We start from the raw sequence: 19,240 nt of genomic DNA, 5'->3' as shown, positions 1-19,240 counted from the left end.
CCCCCCCCTTTTTTTAGGTTCACAGCAAAATTGAGGGGAGGGGTAGGTAAGGATTTATCCCACGTCCTCTTTCCTTCAGCCGCCCAAGTCATCAGCCCCAGCGTTCAGAATTGCACATGTGGTTAGTTGGTGAGTTTTCCCTTAGATTTTCCCTTGGACTTGTCCATCTAGGGGTCTCAACAGATGTAGCATGACAGGTGTCCACTATTAAAGCAGCACACAGCATAGCTTCACATCCCCTAAAATCCACTGTGTGAAACTGGCATGGGGGTGCCATGGGCTAAGTCGCTGTTTCTCACCCTGCCCCCACACCCTCCATATCAGAGCACTGGTTTGAGTTCAAGATGTTCTGCTTTGCTCCGACTCCCTGCTAAGGCTCTGGGACAAGCAGTGGAAGAACTGGGCCAAGAACTGGGCCTCTGCCACTGTAGGGGAAAACCTGGATGGAATGGTAGGCTCCTGCTATGTCCATGTAGGGAGTGAACCAGTAAGTGAAAGATCTCTCAGTCTCTTCCCTCTCTGTCACTGCCTTGCACATTACTAAATCCTTGAGAGGAAAAGCCCCTGTGCAGCGATGGACGTGTCGGGCCCTGTACTTGCTAGTACATACAAGAACCTGGTCTGGGAACACCTCAGACAAAGTTTCTTTGGGGATCTTTCCAATTGAACTGCCAGACTCGGAACCCTAACCAAGAAAAGACAGAAGACAGAACAGGTCAATCAACCACCTCAGCTATATGTTGGCAGTGAAATACTGGGTAAATGGAGACTCTAAGATGGACTGTGTCAATCAGCAGATTCTTCAACGACCTCATCGTGCTTGGAATGTCAAGATTGGCAGCGATTCATAACTGGTGAATTATCAAAACTACTTGAGCAAGTATCTTAGAGCATGCCCTACATCCGGGACCTGGAGTGGGTGGGAAACTGGGTGGGGTTTCTCCATCAAAATCCTCCTTTAAACATGAAGGAAACAATATGGAAATAATAGTCTTACCCACTTTCCTGTAGCTCTTGAACTTTTTACCCTAATTAACTATGTAAAGATTGTCAAAAATATAATAAAAAAGAAAAGAAAGGAAAAGCCCCTGTGCGTCATTTCTCCCTCCTACAAATCCCTTGAACTCCGAGTCTTTGTATTGGCTTTGCAACTTGGGCTTTGCTGACTGTCACAGAGTCACTTACTAACCTGCTTTACGGTGTTTCTTTCCTGCTCATTTCTTGTTACTGCGGAACACGTTCTATTGTCTGCCTATGCCACAGTTTATTCATTTCCCCCACTGGAGGGTATTGTAGTGGTTTTCCTGTGTTGGTAATTATCATTAATGCAGCTGTCAGTGTCTAGAAGCTGGTTTCTGCAAGACTCCTTTGCAACAGAATGTCTTTTTTTTTTTTTAAAGATCAATTTATTTTTATTGGAAAGGCAGATCCACATAAAGAGTGACAGAAAGAAAGATCTCCCATCTGCTGTTTCACTCTTCAAGCGACTGAAATGGCCAGAGTTGAGCTGATTTGAAGCCAGGAGCCAGGAGCTTCTTCCAAGTCTCCCATGCGGGTGCAGGGTCCCAAGGCTTTGGGCCATCCTCGACTGCTTTCCCAGGCCACAGCAGGGAGCTGGATGGGAAGTGGAGCAGCCAGGACAGGACTAGAACTGGTGCCCACATGGGATGCTGGTGGCTACAGGTAGAAGCTTTACTTGATACGGTATGGTGCTGCCCCGATATACACTACTTTTTAAGGAGTCATGTAGAAAAAAAATTCAGGAGTGCACTTACATTTAACTTCGTATATGCAGTCTCAAGAGAGTATTTAGAGGAACAAAATTAAGGTACTGGACAGACGCAAGTTGGAATCTCCGTCAGGCTATTATGCAAACGGAAATTACTGGGCACTAGTGCCAGGCGTACCAAGTGACACAGTTCCCGGTACATACTGTAGTAGTTAACAGATGCTAATAGTTCCAGTATTCTAGTCAGGCACTATTCACAAGCCAGCAAGTGGCATTTATGCGATTGTGCTATTCAAAGTATTTCTCAGAAGGAGAGGTGGAGGCGGCTGGCTTTTCTCCGCAAATGGTGAACACTTGGTTAGAGGCAGGATCACCGTGTAGCCTCCTGAGACCTCCTGTCGGCGCCTGCATCTATTTCCCACACCCAACTCTACCCCAAACCAGTTTCTACTTTTAGCCCTACCGCCACGATCTCATTATATACCGCTCGAAACTTAGCCCCGCCCAACTATGCGCACCCGATTGGCCTAGACGCTCGCGGGGTTGGTTCAATCTTTGAGATGCTTCCAGACGATTGGCTGGACAAAGCGGAACTCTTTTTCCACTTCTGATTGGTTATAGGTAAGCGTCGGGGCTGGGCTCATGGGCGGGTCTCGTCGGGGTGCGGTGAGCTTTCATTGGACGATGAACCCGGCACATCCAGAGCTTCATACTGTCGCCTAGGTCGCGGGGGGCGGGTCTTCGCGCGCCCAGGCCCATCTTGTCCTTTGCATTGGCCAGACATGTCGTCACTTATAAAACGTCAAGGTTATTGGCTCAAAAGTTCCAATAGGCGGTGAGTGATTGGCTGGTTGCCCTCCCCGCCCCCACGTGTGACGCCATTTTGCTGAGGGATGCCGAAATTCTAAAGGCAGCCGTTTCTAACGGTGTTAACCGTGGTCAGAGCGGCGGCCGGTGAGTCGCGGGCTGGAGGGAGAGGCAGCGGCTCCCGAGGCCTGGCTGCGGGGAGGATACCGGGGAGAGGCCGCCTGCGGAAAGGGGCTGGGCTCCGTCGTCCCTTGGCTCCCCTTTCCAGGGCCATCGCGGCGGATAACCGAAAGGGGCTTGGCGGGTTCCGCCCCCGGGCGCTCCTCACTCCCGAGTTCCCGGCGGCCTTGGCCGGGGACCGCCGCGGGTGACCTCCCTCCGAGCGCTCTTGCTCCCCTCGGCTGCAGCTGTCGTGTGTATGTGTGTGTGTCCGTCCGTCCGTTCGTCCGTCCTTGAGGTCTTACTGCCTGGCAGACGCCGGGTGCTTGTGGCCGGGAGGGTGCGCATGCGAAAGGCGCCCCGAAATCGGCAGCTTCTTACTGCGGGGCTGCCGGAGTGAATAGGCGAGGAAAGTGAAGCGAGGAGAAGCAGGCGCGCCGTGTGCGTTTGGCAGAGGATATCCCCAGACAGAGCTCGCTTTCTCCCCCCACAAGGTCCCTGTCGGTTTTCCTGATCTGGAAGATGGGTCTTTTGTTGGAAACAAAGGAAAGGACTCCCCAGTTCTGTCACCCGACAAGGTCGTGAATGCTGCGACGGTCCCGGACCTTGCACATCTTCTGTAAGGGGATCCACCATCCACCAATGCGTTGGTCCCCGGTGTGTGTGTGTGTGTGTGTGTGTGTGTGTGTGTGTGTGTGTGTGTGTGTGTGTGTGTGTGTGTGTGTGTGTGTGTGTGTGTGTGTGTGTGTGTGTGTGTGTGTGTGTGTGTGTGTGTGTGTGTGTGTGTGTGAAGCTGTGAGAGGTTGCTGAACCTCAGAGCTGGAGCCCCTGCCTTCGGCGACCTGCCCCTTCACGTGATAAAACTTTCTGGGTTGGTAGTTGAAAGCACTGTCTTTCTCTTTTTTGAACTTTGTATATAGACTTCTGAGAGCTTGGCTAGAGCTGTCTGGTTCTCACGGCTTTTAAATCTTCAGAATGTCAAGCCCGCACTTCACTGGACTGCAGAGATAAATTTGCAAAAAGATTTATTTATTTGAAAGGTGAAGTTACGGGGAGGCAGGGAGAGAAAGAGATCTTTCATCTGTTGGTTTACTCCCCACAGCCACCCTGACCAGGGCTGAACCAGGGCAAAACCAGGAATTTGGGGCTTTTCCCTGGTCTCCTAGGTGGGTACAGTGACCCAAGCTGTTGGGCCGTCTTCTGCTGCTGTCCCAGATACGCTAGCAAGGAGCTGCATCAGAAGTGATGCGGCCGGGATGTTGTTGATTTGATTTAGTTAAAAGAGAAGCAGAGACTGCTGGATGAATAGGGAGATTTTCCAAGCCCTGGTCATTGCCCGAATGCCTACAGCTGCCAGGACATGGCCAGTCTGGCCCTGGGAGCTCAGGGCTTAGGCTGGCTGGATGGCACAACCCAAGGACTTGAGGCATCAGCTGCTGCCTCCCAGGGTGTGTGTTGGCAGAAAACTGAAATTGGAAGTGTTGCGGGCACTTGGCCCCCCACACCCTGGTAGGGAGGCAGGTGTCACAAGTCTCCCATGCGGTTGAAGGGTCCCAAGGCTTTGGGCCATCCTCAACTGTTTTCCCAGGCCACAGGTGGGGAGCTGGATGGGAAGCAGGGTCACCTGGTTTAGAACTGGCAAACATATGGGATCCTGGCACGTTCAAGGTGAGGACTTTAGCTGCTAGGCTACCGTGCCCGGCCTGTCTAATACCTATTTTTTTTTAACATTTATGTATTTTTATTGAAAAAGCAGATGTACAGAGAGGAGGAAAGACAGAGAGGAAGATCTTCTATCCGATGACTCACTCCCCAAGTAGCCGCAATGGCCAGTGCTGCGCTGATCTAAATCCAGGAGCCAGGAACTTCTTTCCGGGTCTCCCATGCGGGTGCAGGGTCCCAAGGCTTTGGGCTGTCCTCGACTGCTTTCCCAGGCCACAAGCAGGGAGCTGGATGGGAAGTGGAGCTGCCGGGATTAGGACCGGCGCCCATATGGGATCCTGGCATGTTCAAGGCGAGGACCTTAACCATTATGCTATCCCACTGGGCCTCTGACACCTTTCTGAAGTGAGTTTTCTTCTATTTGGTTATTTATGTTTAAAAGACTTATTCTTATTGGAAAGGCAGATTTACAGAGAGGAGGTGAGAGACAGTGAGATCTTTCAGGTGCTGATTCACTTTCCAAATGGTTTCAATGGCCAGAGCTGAGCCAATCCAAAGCCAGGAGCCAGGAGCTTCCTCCGGGTGTCCCATGTGGGTGCAGGGTCCCGAGGTTTTGGGCCATCCTTTATTGCTTTTCCAGTCTATAAGCAGGGAGCTGGATGGGAAGTGGAGCACCCAAAGCACGAACAGGCATAGAAGGTGGCATAGATGTGCTTGCAGGGCCCTTGTATGCCCTTGTTACCCCGAGATGACTAAAACCTGCTGCTGCTGTTGCATCCCACTTGGGTTTCTGCTGTGGGAAGCTGAGTTTTCTGGCAAGGCATTGAGAGGCTAGGCTGAGGTTTGCGTGTAGAATCCAGGCGCATTGCTCCCTCCCGGCCAAACTGTGCCTGAAGTCTGTTTGTATTTGCAGGAGCTGTTGCTCAACCAGACGTGTGTTTGACGTGTTGGGTCTCTGTCTCTGCGAAGAGCGTTTATTTGCTTCTCTTCTCCTTCCGGTTGTAGACTTCAGTTACAATGGGGAATGTTTTTGAAAAGCTGTTTAAAAGTCTATTTGGGAAGAAGGAGATGCGGATTCTCATGGTGGGCTTGGATGCAGCTGGGAAGACCACCATCCTGTATAAGCTGAAGCTTGGAGAAATCGTGACGACCATCCCTACCATAGGTATGTGAGTCCCCCGTGGCCCTCCAGCTTGCAGCGTAGTGCCATAGACGTTCCCCTGGGGCTCGTGTCATTGAGGATTTCTTTCTGGAAAAAAAAAATTTCTAAAGATTTGTTTATCCAAAAGGCAGAGAGACACAGAGAGAGGGAGGGATTGAAGAAGAGATTTGTCTGCTGAGACAAAGAGATTTGTCCTGTATGTCTGGGGCTGGGCCAGGCTGAAATCAAGAACTAAGAACTCCCTCTGCGTCTCCCACGTGGGTGGCAGGGGCCCAAGTGCTTGAGCCATCATCTGCTGCTTTCCCAGATGCGTTAGCAGGAGCCTGGCTCCAAGTGCAGCCGCTGGGACTTGCTCTGATGTTGGATACAGGTATCGTAATGCAGGGCCCTGATTTTGCAAAGAAATGTTCATTACAGGGGCTCAGCCCTTATCTGTCATGCCAGCATCTCATATGATCACTTGTTTGAGTCCTGGCTGTACCACTTTTTTTTTTTTTAATTGGAAATTCAGACATACAAAGAGAAAGAGAGACGGAGAGGAAGATCGTCTGTACGTTGATTCACTCCCCAAGTAGCTCAATGGCCAGAGCTGAGCCAATCTGAAGCCAGGAGCCAGGAGCCTCCTCTGTGTCTCCCATGCAGGTGTGGGGTCCCAAGGCTTTGGGCCATCCTCGACTGCTTTTCCTGACCACAAGCAGGGAGCTGGATGGGAAGCTGCACTGCTGGGACATGAACAACATCCACATGGGATCCTAGTGCATGCAAGGCAAGGATTCCAGCTGCCAGGCCACCACGTCGGACACAGCTGTGCCACTTTCAATTAAGCTTCCTGCTTGTGGCCTGGAAAAAACAGCAGAGGACGGCCCAAACCCTTGGGATTCTGCACTCATATGGGAGACCTGGAAGAAGCTCCTGGCTCCTGCCTTTGGAGTAGCCCGTCTCTGTCCATTGTAGTCATTTAGATGGAAGATCTCTCTCTCTCTGCACTTCTTTCTCTGTAACCCTGCCTTTTGGACAAAAAAAAAAGTTTTAGCAAAAATGTTCCTTCAAATAGTATAAGCTTTTTGGGGTTAAAAAATATATAAAACCTGTTATATGTATTTTCTTAATTGTTTCCCAGCATTGATAGCTCATTCCTTGGCTTATAGGAGAGTCGTCTGAACACATTTAGGTTTAACAAATTTGTCTGTGTCTGCCTGGCAGAGAGATAATAATGATGACAACAGCGGGGGCAGCCGCGCCCTCTTCTCCACTTCTGTGCCCCCGCGGCCACCTGCTGGGAGCTGGGCATCCGCTGCCGCCCCCCCATGAGTCTCCGTTCCAGCTGGCCTTGCTCAGCGGAAGTCTCTCCCTGCCAGTGTGCAGATGGAGTGTGATTTCTTCCCTCAGCTGGCTCAGACCAGTTATCTGAGATGGTGTCCAACGGGCATCAGGCTCCTCAGGAATCTGCTCCGTGTTTTATGGGCACCTTCTGAGCTCTGCAGAGGCAGGCTTGACAGAACGTAGTCTCTGCCTTGGGCTCGGCCTCCAGCCCCTACCCCTGCGGGATGGCTGTGATAGCCCTCGTGAGTGGGTAAGCAGGCACTGGGCCCAGCTGATGGACTTGGCACCAGGGCAGGTGCTGAGAACTTTTGATGCTTGAAGAAGCAGAAAACCTGTGAGAGTTTTGGCACACACATTTGTAAAGTGGGTTAGTCCAGAAAATAGCATAGTCACTTTGCTTTCCATATTTATAAAATGATATATGCTTCTGTAATTTCATAACATTAAAAACAACAAAGAACAACAAAGAACTCCGAGCTGTAAAGAACACGCCCAGGATTGTGGCAGGTATCTGTAAAGCCATGTGTGTGCTGCTTTCCACTTGCGTGAGGCACTGTGTTTGGTCCGCCTTCTGTCATTTCCTCTCTGGGTTTTCCTGCCTTCTTCCTTAGTCCCTCCGCCCTTGATCTAGCCAACACCAGCCCAGGGCTTTGGCCTCGGTTGAAGCATTTCTCTTGGCCCCTTTTCCTGAGCATGCTTCCTCTGTTCTGTTTCTGTAGCAGCCCGAAGTTGTTAGTAACTGTCAGCCCATTTGTGATTTCTTGCTCCGGGTCTGTCCCCTTTCAACAGTGTAAGCAAGGACAGGGGTCATGTCTTATTCATGTCCCCAGCCCCTGGCAGAGTGCCTGGAGCTGGGTGTCCAGTAAGTTCTTGGGGAACAAAGTGAATATCCATCTTGTTGAAATCAGGATTACCCATGACTCATGCCCCTCAGCACTCATGGACAGAGGTGGTTTCCATCCACAAAGATGCTGAGAGTGGCCACGTGACTTGTTCTAGCCAATGGGGGATGCCAGCTAATGTGATTCCAGCAGAGGGCTGCTAAGCCATGTGTCAAGCCTGCATGGAAAACTGCAGCTGCCATTTGAGGAAGGGCAGTACTTTGAGGATGAAAGTTCTGGGGTAACCCCCAGTACCAGGCAGCTAGCGGGTGAAGCCCAGACTCCCACTGAAGACAGCAAAAATGATCTGGTGTTTGCTAAATGAAGCAGGGAGTGCCACAAAAGGTACTGACGCAGAGTAGCATCCAGTTTTAGTAACTGGCTAGTGTTCTGTGATATGGCTGTTTTTAATTATATCGCGCTGATGGCTGGTGAGGGGAGGTGCATGTATACACAGTGCCCAAATGTTTTTTTTTAGCCTGTTGTAGTAATTCCTAGAGGAAGGGTAGGTATATGAAACCAAATATGTGCTTAAAACATAACCACACTGCCAAACTGTTCTTTGAAAAGGTGACGCTACCAACAGTAACAAGATGGCTGTTTCTCCAGTCTGGGAGTTGCCGATCTGATCGAACAAGACAGACTTCTGTTAGGACTTCTGTGATTATAAGTAAATATATGCACATTCCCACTGATGCTTATCCTTGTTCTTCTATGACTTATTTTAGTGTCATTCACCTGTATTTCTTTTGGAAAGGATGGCGTGGATCAGGAGCCACATGTGTGGTGTTTCCCAGTGAGCCACCTGCCTTTTCACCTGTTTTTTTCTTTAATGTTTTGTGCTACAGGAGGTTAAAATCGCCACGCAGACACACTTACCAGTTCTTTAATTTTGTTGTCATAAACGTTTATCAGTGTTTTCTCCTGCTAATGTTATGGGTTCTTTACAACGTCATTTCTGAAGTGTGGAGTGCACTCTCCATTGAGAGTTGGACAGGTTGGCAGTTAGGAGTAAGGTAGGAGTAAGTTAGGAGTGTGCCGTGTCTTCCCCACAGGTGGACTAGTGCTGGCCTGTGGTGCTTTGCACGGTGATGGGCATCATGTGTGTCCGAGCTGCCCTGGGAGTTGCCAGTAGTGCCCAGTAGCTACTGAATATGTGAAGTGAAGGAATAAGGGACTGAACTTGTAATTGTTTCACTTTGATAACTGTCCAATGTCATTTAACTAAATGATTTTAAAAATAAATCTTTAAGAAAAGTGTCAAGTGAAACTCATTATGGCCACATGTATTTTTGAGAGGTAGAAGGAGAATACGCATGGGGAGGTGGTTTAGACTTTTTAGTAATGCTACAAATGATTGTCCTTTGGGTTAGGGGGACACATAGCTGTTGGGGGGGTGGGATTCAGCTGATATAATTTGGTGCGGTTTGGGAGTGAACAAGTAGGAAGGGTCTGGTTGTCCTTCCAGCTTCCAGTTTGTGGGATGGAGTCAGTGAGGGGCTAACGAGTAGAGGAGCAGGTTGAAAGGGTAGAGGTCTTACATTCGGTTTTTAGCAGATTGCCTTGGAGACATCTAGCTAATGATGCAGGAGCAGGAGGCTGGAGGCCAAGCAAGATGGCTTGGAGCACACAAACCCGAGGGTTGCTGGTATCACAAAGAAGGAGAAGCCCCAAGAGCGATTGCCCAGAGAGGGGTGGGGTGTGGGAAGAGTAGAGTGGGTGGGGCAGGATGGAGTAAGGAGATTAGGGTTAGGGTCATTTAGGGATCAGTTAAATTTGGTGAGCTCAGAGAGCACTGCTGTGGAGACAGGGAGACAAGGAAGCTAGGGGAAGTTTCAAGGAGGTGGTTGTGTTGGAGGGAGAGAGTGGTAGTGTCTAAGATCATCAGATTACCTGAGAACTGAAGGCAGGTGTGGGGTTGGTCGCCCAGCTGCCTTCATGGTGGAGAAGGGTCCCGTTCCTGGGATGTGGGTGGCAGAAAGGTCTCCATCAGTGCGGCTGAGCTTCCTGGAGACTTCGGACCCTGAAAGAGCAAGCAGAGGAGGTGACAGGCGGTCGCACAGGGTTGAGGAAGAGCTGTGCTTTTTCTTGTCCGTCTGTAAAAGATGGGAACAGAAGTGGGGTGTGGATAACAGATTGAAGACACTCTGAGAGGGGAGAGGGTGGGTTCTGGGCAGCCTGGGTAGATTGAATCCAGCAAGTAGCTGGTGGGAATTGGGAGTTCTGATTATCCTTCCCATTTGCAGAGGGAGGAAGAACGTGGGTGAGGGTATAAGGTGGTTTTGCACTGTGTGCCTGGGCACCACCTCTTCCTGTCCTGCCGCAAGGGGAGGGCACAGAGGGCTGAGACGCCTGCTGTACTGCATGGAGTGACAAAATGGCAGCTGTGTGAGCTGCAGATCCTTGACTGGCAAGCTGCTTTGTAATTAAAAATACACAAATGTTAGCTGGAATTAGTTTGAATTGTTAAGCCAGCAGAAATCATAATTGAGTTTGTTCCATCTTCCCAATTTAGGTTTCAATGTGGAGACAGTAGAATATAGAAATATCAGCTTCACTGTCTGGGATGTCGGTGGCCAGGATAAAATCAGACCTCTGTGGCGACATTACTTTCAGAATACCCAAGGTAAGGTTTGAAGCTTTCTGTGCTCAGTGTGTCTACAGACAGATGTTTGAAGCGAACCCTGTGGTTCCATGCATCATTTGAATCATCAGTCATCCATTTTCTGGACCTTATATTCCTAGAAAAAGTCCTTGGGCTCCAGTGCTGTGTGTCAGACATTTCTCTTCATCTAGTTTGGTTAGAAACGGTTATCCTGATGAATTTCATCTTTCAGCTAACCGAAAGTTCAGTGTGCTTTAGAGCGAGTTCTGGTGTCTGAAGAATTGAACTCAGGTAACTGCTGAACCTGTGGAGAGTGTCTGATTCATACCTCTGCAGGAAAAGCGATGAACAGGCGGGTCAGGCACCCAGGATCCTGGCCCCCAGCGTCCCTGGCCACAGGCCCTCAGCTGTGCCGCTGCAAGCACATGAAGAGGCACAGATGGCCAGACTGTCACCTGATTTCCTTATCATTGGCTTCTTACAAGTGGAGTTTTACTATGCTCCCCTGTCAACCTGTTGGAGGTTTTTCATTGGCCACATGTTAGATAAATGTCCCTTACTAAATATTATCCCTAAGAGAGAGCTGACTGTTGGCGTTGTTTATACACCCGGATGCTCTAGTAGGAGCTTAGTCACATGGCTCCATAATGACATGTTTGAGAATTTACTTGGAGTCTACCAGTTGTGAAGGTCCTCCTGCTGCACGTTTCTAGACACTGATCAGTCTTCCAGACCAAATGTTTCAAGGAGCATTCCTCCGTGTGTGTGTTTAAGGTTTGTTTATTTATTTGGAAAGTAGAGAGAGTGCTCTTCCATTTGTTGCTCTACATGGCCCCAGTTCACTGATCCAGCCAGCAGCCCTGGCTGCCACCCTGTTGTGTGCCACACAGTGACAAGGGTCAAGCTCGTGGACCTCTCTGCTGCCCTCCCAGTGCAGTTGTAAGTACTGGGTCCTGAAGTGGAGACACGAGCTGGAACTGGTGCTCCCATGTGGGATGCCCATGTCGCAAGTGGGCTCAGTATGCTGTGCCACAGCACTGCCACCCAAATGTATTCTTACTGCATTTTACAAATGTAAATTCACACTTTTCTGTGAATCTTCTTTTGAAGATTTATCTATTTGGAAGACAGTGAACACAGATTGAGTGATTGTCCGTCTGCTTGTTCACTCCCCTGGGTTTGGGCTGTACTCAAGCTAGGAGCCCAGAACTGGGTCTCCCCCATGGGGAGTAGAGTCTCAAGCACATGGCCCATGATTTGCTGCCTTCCCAGGCACATTAGCCGGGAGCTAAATCAGAAGCAGAGGGACCAGAGCTCCAACTCACAGATGGATGCAGGGGTATCAGGGAACATTTTAACCACTGTGCCAAACATTCTCCCCTACAATTAAAAAAGTTTTATAGTAAGATATGCATAACTTCACAATTCTAACCATTCTTAAATGTTGGCCATTGGGCTTCACCTGGCACCATTTGTGCCCCAGGCTGCCCAACCCATGCCCATCAGAATCTCCGTTCCCAGGTCTCATGGACCCAGCACCCACTAGGCAGGTGGCCCGAAGGACCCAGGCCAGGTGACCTGGGCCCCACTGGACCCCATGCCCCTGAGGATCATGGACCCAGCATCCTCCTCCCCCTATGTATTTAGAAGGAAAAAAATGGAATAGGCTAGGTGACTATGCTGGCACACTGGTGTTTTTTTTTTAAAGATTTATTTACTTATTGGAAAGTCAGATATACAGAGAGGAGGAGAGACACAGAGAGGAAGATCTTCCGTCCGATGATTCACTCCCCAAGTGACCACAACGGCTGGAGCTGTGCCAATCCAAAGTCAGGATCTAGGAACCTCCTCCGGATATCCCACACGGGTGCAGAGCCCCAAGGCTTTGGGCCGTCCTTGACTGCCTTCACAGGCCACAAGCAGGGAGCTAGATGGGAAATGGAGCTGCCAGGATTAGAATCAGCGCCCATATGGGATCCCAGCGCATTCAAGGCAAGGACTTTAGCCGCTAGGCCACGCCACTGGACCCCGCACTGGTATTTTTAACACAGATATGGTGTTAACCAGTTCTAGGATGCCTGCCAACTGTTAGCTGCTTTTCTCCCAGTAGTGTAACACTTGCCTAGTTACAATGCAACCTGGGCTGTTGCCCACAGCTGGGATCAGTCCGCTTTCTATTTGAATCTGCCTTTTTTGTTGTTGTTGTTTTTGTGGGTTTTTTTAAGATTTATTTATTTTTGTTAGGCAGATTTTTACAGAGAGGAGAGAAAGATCTTTCGTCTGCTGATTCACTCCCCAAGCAGCCAAAACAGCTAGAGGCAGGAGCGTCTTCTGGGTGCCTCATGAGTGTAGGTTCCCAAGCCCTTGGGCCATCCTCTACTGCCCTCCCAGATTACAAGCAGGGAGTGGCATGGGAAGTGGAGCAGCCAGGACATGAACAGGCACCCATATGGGATCCTGACGTGTGCAAAGCAAGAACTTTAGCAGCTAAGTGACTACACTGTGCCCTGAATTTGCCTGTTCTAGGTATTTCATCTGAGGGAACATTTGTCCTTTTGTGTCTGTTGTCTTTTCAGCCTGCTGTTCTCAAGGTCTCAGGCTTCCTTATATGGCTGGGTGACACCCCATTGTGTGGTGAGGCCACATTCGGTTCGCATCATCCACAATGGACACTTGGTCGTTTGCCCTAGTAATGCTGCTGCAAACGTCTGGGTACAAGAATCCTGTACGAGAGTTCTACTTTGTGGTTCTTTGGAGCATGTGGGCAGGAGTAGAATTGCTGGAGAAGCCTGTTTTTGCTTTAGTGTAATAAAATACACCTGAAATTCACCACCACAGCCGTGTGTCAGCTTGCAGCTTAGTGGGCCATGTGGCCATGGCTGCCATCCATTCCCAGAATGCTTCATCCTGTGAACCTGCAGGAACCCAGGAGACCCAGGAACACTCACTCCTCATCTCCCAACCCTGTCAAACTCCTGGCAGCCACTGGGCTCATCCCAATCTCAGTGATAGCAGCTGGATTCAGATGGGACCAGCCCAGTCTCCTCCAGATGGAGTTCCTATCAGCTTTTCATCCAGCGGTACAAGGTTGTCCCTGAGTGTGACTTCATCAGGACTTACCCACTGGTGGCCTTTCTGAACGTTGTTCCTTCTGCGTTTGTTTGCTGAAACCCTTCTCGACAAAGAATTCCCTCCTCAAATATTTGTTTTTCCTGAAATACAGTTTGTACAAAAAAGACAGAAGATCCTTCTTTATTCCTCTGTATTGATTTTCTCTGCTAGTGATTTCCCTGGTAATGCTTAAATTTTTCTGTCCTTGTATTTCTGTCCATCACAGAGGGTTGTTTTAATACCCACAGTGTCCATTGAGCCTGCATCACTTTCTATACCCTGCTGGCCCCCCTGTGGCAGACTGGAACATGGAACCTTTCTACATGCTGCCGTGGGTCCTGGGAGAGTTAGGCAGGCTCTTCCAGAGGGCATGATGGGTTCTGTCTGCACCGCCAGAATTAAATGAGATTCACTGGGTAAAATGGCTTATCTGGTGGCTGAAGGCAGTACGTAGGCAGTTAGCATCCCAGATTGTATGAGATGTTGCCTCCGCATCCTCTGGTGCGATTCTATTTTCTACTCTGTGGAGAGTTTTCACAGCCAAATGACAGGTTGAATTGCCTTTTTGTCTTAAGTCTTCAGTTGTCACGAGCCCGCGCCCGTGTTACTGCGTTTTGGTAGTTGTTGCCGTGGTGGCAGACGGCTGGCTGTGTTCTTGGGCTGCGGGCTGGATCAGCTGAACACTGGGAAATAGCAAATGGAGCTCTTGGAAGAAGGGATCTTCTGTTTGTGGCCGGACCACACGGCACGGACACGAGTAGCCTGGGTGCTGCTGCCATTTGTCTGCCAGTCCTTCAAAGGTCAGACTGTCTTTTTCCTCTTCAGTGGTTGAGTGTGACAGAACTGAAGGGATGCCTCTAGCTCTCAGTTAAGTGTGTCCATTTCCCTTGTATACATTGGAATCTCTATATGATTGCTTAATATATGACACAGAAGCATTTAACAATCTGTTAGTTTTCTTGCATAGACTTTTTTTCTCCTGACTGTCCGTAACCAGCTCTCATAGCTGACCCTCCCTTTCTTTTCTTTTTTTTTTTTTTTTAAGATGTATTTTATTTTTATTGGAAAGGCAGATATACAGAGAGGAGAGACAGAGAGGAAGATCCTCCGTCCGATGATTCACTCCCTAAGTGAGCGCAACAGCCAATGCTATGCTGATCCGAAGCCAGGAGTCTCTTCCAGGTCTCCCACGCGGGTGCAGGGTCCCAAAGCCTTGGGCCGTCCTCGACTGCTTTCCCGGGCCACAGGCAAGGAGCTAGATGGGAAGCAGGGCCGCTGGGATTAGAACCGGCGGCCATATGGGATCCCGGGCGTGCAAGGCAAGGACTTTAACCACTACGTCATTGCTCCGGGCCCAACCCTCCCTTCCTCCAATATTGTGTTTGGATGATGACATTCAGTATTTTAAAAACATTTTTACTTATGTGAAAGGCACAGAGAGAGCAAGATGAATTTTCCATCTACCAGTTCACTTCCTAAATACCTGCAATGACTGGGCCGGGCTGGGCTGAAGCCTGGAGCCAGAAGCTCCGTCTTGGTCTTCGTGTGCATCGGGGCCCAAGTACAAGGGCCCTCGGCAGCTGCTTCCCCAGGTGTGTGCCAGCAGGAAGTGCCGCAGGAGCTGACTGAATCCCAGGTGTTCCACGTGGGATGTGGTCATTTCCAGTGCTGACATAAACCTGCTTTGCCACAGTGCCCTTCCTGCTGTGTCCCTCGTCCATGGTCTTGTTGCTTAACCGAGAAATAAAAAGTCACAGGGAAGAGAGTGAGCAAGGGCAAGCGATTGGTGATCAGTGAGCAAAGCTTCCTGCATGGAGGAAGGGTCCCGGAGCAGGGGTCCATGGCCCCGGTGGGCTGGTGTCCTCTTAGCTATTTTCTTCTCTTGTCTGTGCCCCCAGCAAGGCTCGTGCTGGACCCTCCTCCACTGGTCCACCAAATGAGGCTCGTGCTGGCCTCCTTAGTGCACCCAAGGCGGCTTGTGCTGGGCCTTCCCCTGCTGTACCCAGTGAGGCTGGTACCGGACCCTCCCCTGGTGCCCCCAGCAAGGCTCGTGCTGGGCGCTCCCCTGGTACACCCAGTGAGGCTGTTGCTGGGGCATCCCCTGGTGCCCCCAGCAAGGCTCATGCTGGGCCCTCCTCCCCTGGTGCACCCATTGAGGCCCTAATGCACCGAGGCTTGTGCTGGGCCTTCCCCTGGTGCACCCAGCGAGACTCATGCTGCCTTTCCCCTCCCCTCACCCCGATGCACTCAGTGAGGTTTGCATTTGGAGTAGCTCCCCTGACTTTGTCTGCTAGTGCCTAAGGGGTCAGTAATTGGATTCCCCAGAGAGGTAGAATTTACCAGAATTCACCCCAGATCCACTCTTTCCTAATCCTGGCTCGGGCCCTCTTTCCCTACCTGTCCAGATAGTCTGTGCCTTGTGTGTATATGTAAACAGTTTTGCGTGCTCTTCATGTGTAAATATGCCTTTTCTAGCTTCTTTAGTTCAGGAGTGTGGCTGGTCCAGGGCTGGGTTCTTGGGCAACGATCCCCTATACGAACTTTAAAATGGAGCTGGTGACAAGGAAGTAATAGGTCAGTTTCCACCCTGCCCATTTTGCAGGGATCACTTTGGATTTCTGGGTCATCTGACTGGCTTACTCATGATCAAAGTCTAGAAGTGCTGACAGCATGTGATGTCTTTGGAGGAGTTTTGAATGCCTTATAGGTGTTCATTTCATGTGATTTAACAGACCTGACTTTGCCAGGGCAGGCTGTTGGGAGCAGGCAGGTCAGGCAGGTGTGGGTTTGGCCTGGACACATGGCAAAGGGGCAGAGGCCCTATGCCGGCTCTCTCACTGAGACTCACCCTGTTTCCTTGACAGAGAGGATCAGATCATCTCACCCACTTGGCATTTCCCTTTTGAGGTCTCTTCTGCAGTGTCCCCTAAATCATGGCTTAAGCAGGTCACGTGTGTCTCCAGTGACAGGCAGGCCTTGGAGGCAGTCGTTGGCGTCCTCTGCTCTACTGACTTTCTCTTGAGCATCCCTTATCGAGCTGTGTAACAGGTCCTGTTTCTTGCCAGGTCTGATTTTTGTGGTTGACAGCAACGACAGAGAGAGAGTCAATGAGGCCCGGGAGGAACTGACCAGGATGATGGCGGAAGACGAGCTCAGAGACGCTGCTCTGCTGGTATTTGTAAATAAGCAGGTACGTGGGGCTGGCTGTGGGCGCTCACCATCGAGGCTCGCTCTCAGAATGGCAGAACCTACATTAGGTTCTGCTTCTACTCTCCAGCCCTAGCCATAAACTCTCCTGCTGTCTCCTTCTCAGAGTGCACTGAGTCACTCTCAGTCATACCGACCGAGTATCTGCTGAGTTGAGGCTTGGTCCTGGTATGTTATATGACAACATTGAGCAAGCAAGACAGAATCCCTGTGTCCATGGGTCCATGGCATGTACCCGCTGATGGGCAGAGTCAGTCAATACATGGAAGTCAAGGTGCATCATAGCAGTGTGCTAGTGCCATGAAGGAAGCGGGTGGTGTGTGAGTGGGAGGGCTGGGGTGCCTTCCTGATGAGGTGACTTGTGCCAGACCTCCGGCCCCAAGGAAGGGAGGCTGGCAGTAGCCAGGCAAGCAGTGTTTGGTGCACAGGGGAGATGGGAGTGGGTCCTCAGGGTGGTGGTTAAGGAACAAGGGCCCCACGGGAGTGTGAAATGGTGCCAGAGTCGTGATTGGGAGGAGGAGCTTGCGTGGGACTGCGCCAGTGTAAGGTGTCCACTGTGGGAGTCAGTGTTTCCTTCCACTTTCTCCTCCACCCATGCGTTTGTCACCGTAGGTTGATCAGGTGCATTTTCTCCTGTCTTCTGGCTCTGTCAGTGTGATTTTAAATGGCCAACAGTCCAGCGTTCACTCCCACAGGGTACCTCCTGAGAGGTTCGGAGTCTGCCCAGAGCTCCACAGTAGGCATGACAGACTGTGAAAACAGGAAACTGATAAACCTGCTATCTTCAATTATAAAAACAATTTACTCATGGCCTAAAAAGGCAAAAGTTCAGAATATCAAGTGAAATATTCTAGTCCTTTCTTTGAAGTAAAACACAATTACATCTCTGTTTTTTAAAAGATTTATTTGTTTATTTGTTTGAGAGAGAGGAGAGACAAAGATCTGCCATCTGCTGCTTCACTCTCCAAATGTCCACCATGGCTGGAGCTGGGCAGGTCTGAATGTGGGAGAAAGGAGCTTCCTCTGGGTCTCCCACATGGATGCTGGGGCCCAAGCACTTGGGCCATCTGCTGCTTTCTCTGGCTCATTAGCAGGGTACTAGACTGGAAGTGGAGTAGCCGGGACTGGGATCAGCACCTGCCTGGGATGCTTCAGGCAGTGGCTGTACCCAATACTCCACAGCGCTGGCCCTGCTTATATTTCCTGTATCTGTTTGCAGAGATGCACCCTTGGGTGCCCTTGCAAGTCATTCTGTGATCGTGTCCACAATTCAGAGCCAGAGACTGCCCTGCACATTCGGCCTGCTGCCTGCCTTCTGACTTAGCAAATTTTTGATGCCTTTCCGGTCATCAGTAAACCCAAGTCACCCTTGTTTAGTGCCAATTTCTTCTGTGTTGGAGCTCACTGTGGGCCAGCCACGGTTCCAGGCACTTGGGATACATCAGAGATGGACAGAGACTCCTGTCCTGTCACACTTGCTTCCATTCATCTCAGTAGAGATAATGGATGTGTTAATTAAGCATTGTCTGGAAGCATGTGAGCAGTGCTGCCTGAAAACGCTGGAGCAAGCCAAGGTGGAAGAGCCCCAGGGCTGAGGGCTGGGCCTTACAGAGCACAGCCAGGGCTTAGGATGTCCACCAGGGCAGAGGCGGCATGGAACCCCTGCTGGTGTCCATGTGCGGAATAGGTCTGAGGGGAGCAAGTGCAGGAGGCAGACCCAGGTGGAGGCTGCTTCCGTATTCTGGCTGCGGAGCCATTGAGTGGTAGAGCCTCAGCCGTAAGTGATCCGAATGCCAGTGTTCCCCTGCTGGAGCCGCTGGCATTTCCTGGTAAGGTTGGCTGTGGAATTGAGAGGGAGAAGCAAGTTATGGGTGATCTTAAGAATTTGGGCACAAAAGATGGGAAAGCTGATATTGGCATCAGCTGATCAGGGGACACTGTGGCAGAGGGCACCTTTTGTGGTCAGGGCACGCGGCAGTTTACGGTAAGCCGTGATGATGGGACTTGCGAATGTTCTCTTTCCAGGATCTTCCCAATGCTATGAATCCAGCAGAGGTCACGGACAGGCTGGGCTTACATTCCCTCCGCCAGAGGAACTGGTACATCCAAGCCACTTGTGCCACCAGCGGTGATGGGCTCTATGAAGGCCTCGACTGGCTCTCCAACCAGCTCAAAAACCAGAAGTGATTGGAAGCAGCCCTTCCCTGTGCACTGTGGCAAACCAGCGGGCCTCTTCTGTGTGCGTGTGTGCGTGTGCGGAGCCCAGGGGGCCGTGTGTCTGGGAGTGGGGGCAGCTTTCTCACACTGTGCCTTACAACACACTTTAGGAAACCAGTATTCCATTTCCCGCAAACCATGCTGTTTTAAATGGTCTCTTCCATTTCCATAGCTGCAGTCCAGGGGGCTCCCTGAGGCACGACAGCCAGGACTGGGAAGAGAGCTGGGGCATGGTTTGGGTTCGTCCCCGCAGCCCTGGGCCTGGCATCTCTGTGTGCCTGAATCCTGTTGAACTTTGGCATCCTTTGGGAAAAGGCAGGCAGGAGTGGCTCTTCTTTTGCTGTGGTGGCAGTCCTGGTGGCTCCCTGTAGAGCGCT

At 50.6% G+C, this 19,240-nt stretch overlaps 1 protein-coding gene across 1 annotated transcript; it reads left to right on the top strand.

The window, feature by feature from the left end:
- Positions 1 to 5,060: 5,060 nt before the first annotated feature.
- Positions 5,061 to 18,922, top strand: LOC121162332 (ADP-ribosylation factor 2-like). The gene is made up of 4 exons (XM_040989296.1): positions 5,061 to 5,522; positions 10,239 to 10,349; positions 16,505 to 16,629; positions 18,672 to 18,922. The coding sequence occupies exons 1-4, from the start codon at positions 5,375 to 5,377 to the stop codon at positions 18,831 to 18,833; spliced, it is 546 nt and encodes a 181-aa protein (XP_040845230.1). The 5' UTR covers positions 5,061 to 5,374; the 3' UTR covers positions 18,834 to 18,922.
- Positions 18,923 to 19,240: the final 318 nt, after the last annotated feature.

The sequence above is a fragment of the Ochotona curzoniae genome, unplaced genomic scaffold (assembly GCF_017591425.1).
Source record: "Ochotona curzoniae isolate NIBS_2020 unplaced genomic scaffold, NIBS_Ocur_1.0 contig_520, whole genome shotgun sequence".
NCBI lineage: Eukaryota > Metazoa > Chordata > Mammalia > Lagomorpha > Ochotonidae > Ochotona > Ochotona curzoniae.
The sequence above is the reverse complement of the archived record's forward strand: the minus strand, read 5'-3'. Positions and strand labels throughout refer to the sequence as shown.

What these genes read in the sequence shown, in the direction of transcription:
- LOC121162332 (XM_040989296.1), top strand. Translation starts at nt 5,375, where the DNA reads ATGGGGAATGTTTTTGAAAAGCTGTTTAAAAGTCTATTTGGGAAGAAG. An exon ending in TTACTTTCAGAATACCCAAG is followed by an intron (nt 10,350 to 16,504) that starts GTAAGGTTTGAA and finishes GTTTCTTGCCAG; the next exon opens with GTCTGATTTTTGTGGTTGAC. An exon ending in TGGTATTTGTAAATAAGCAG is followed by an intron (nt 16,630 to 18,671) that starts GTACGTGGGGCT and finishes TTCTCTTTCCAG; the next exon opens with GATCTTCCCAATGCTATGAA.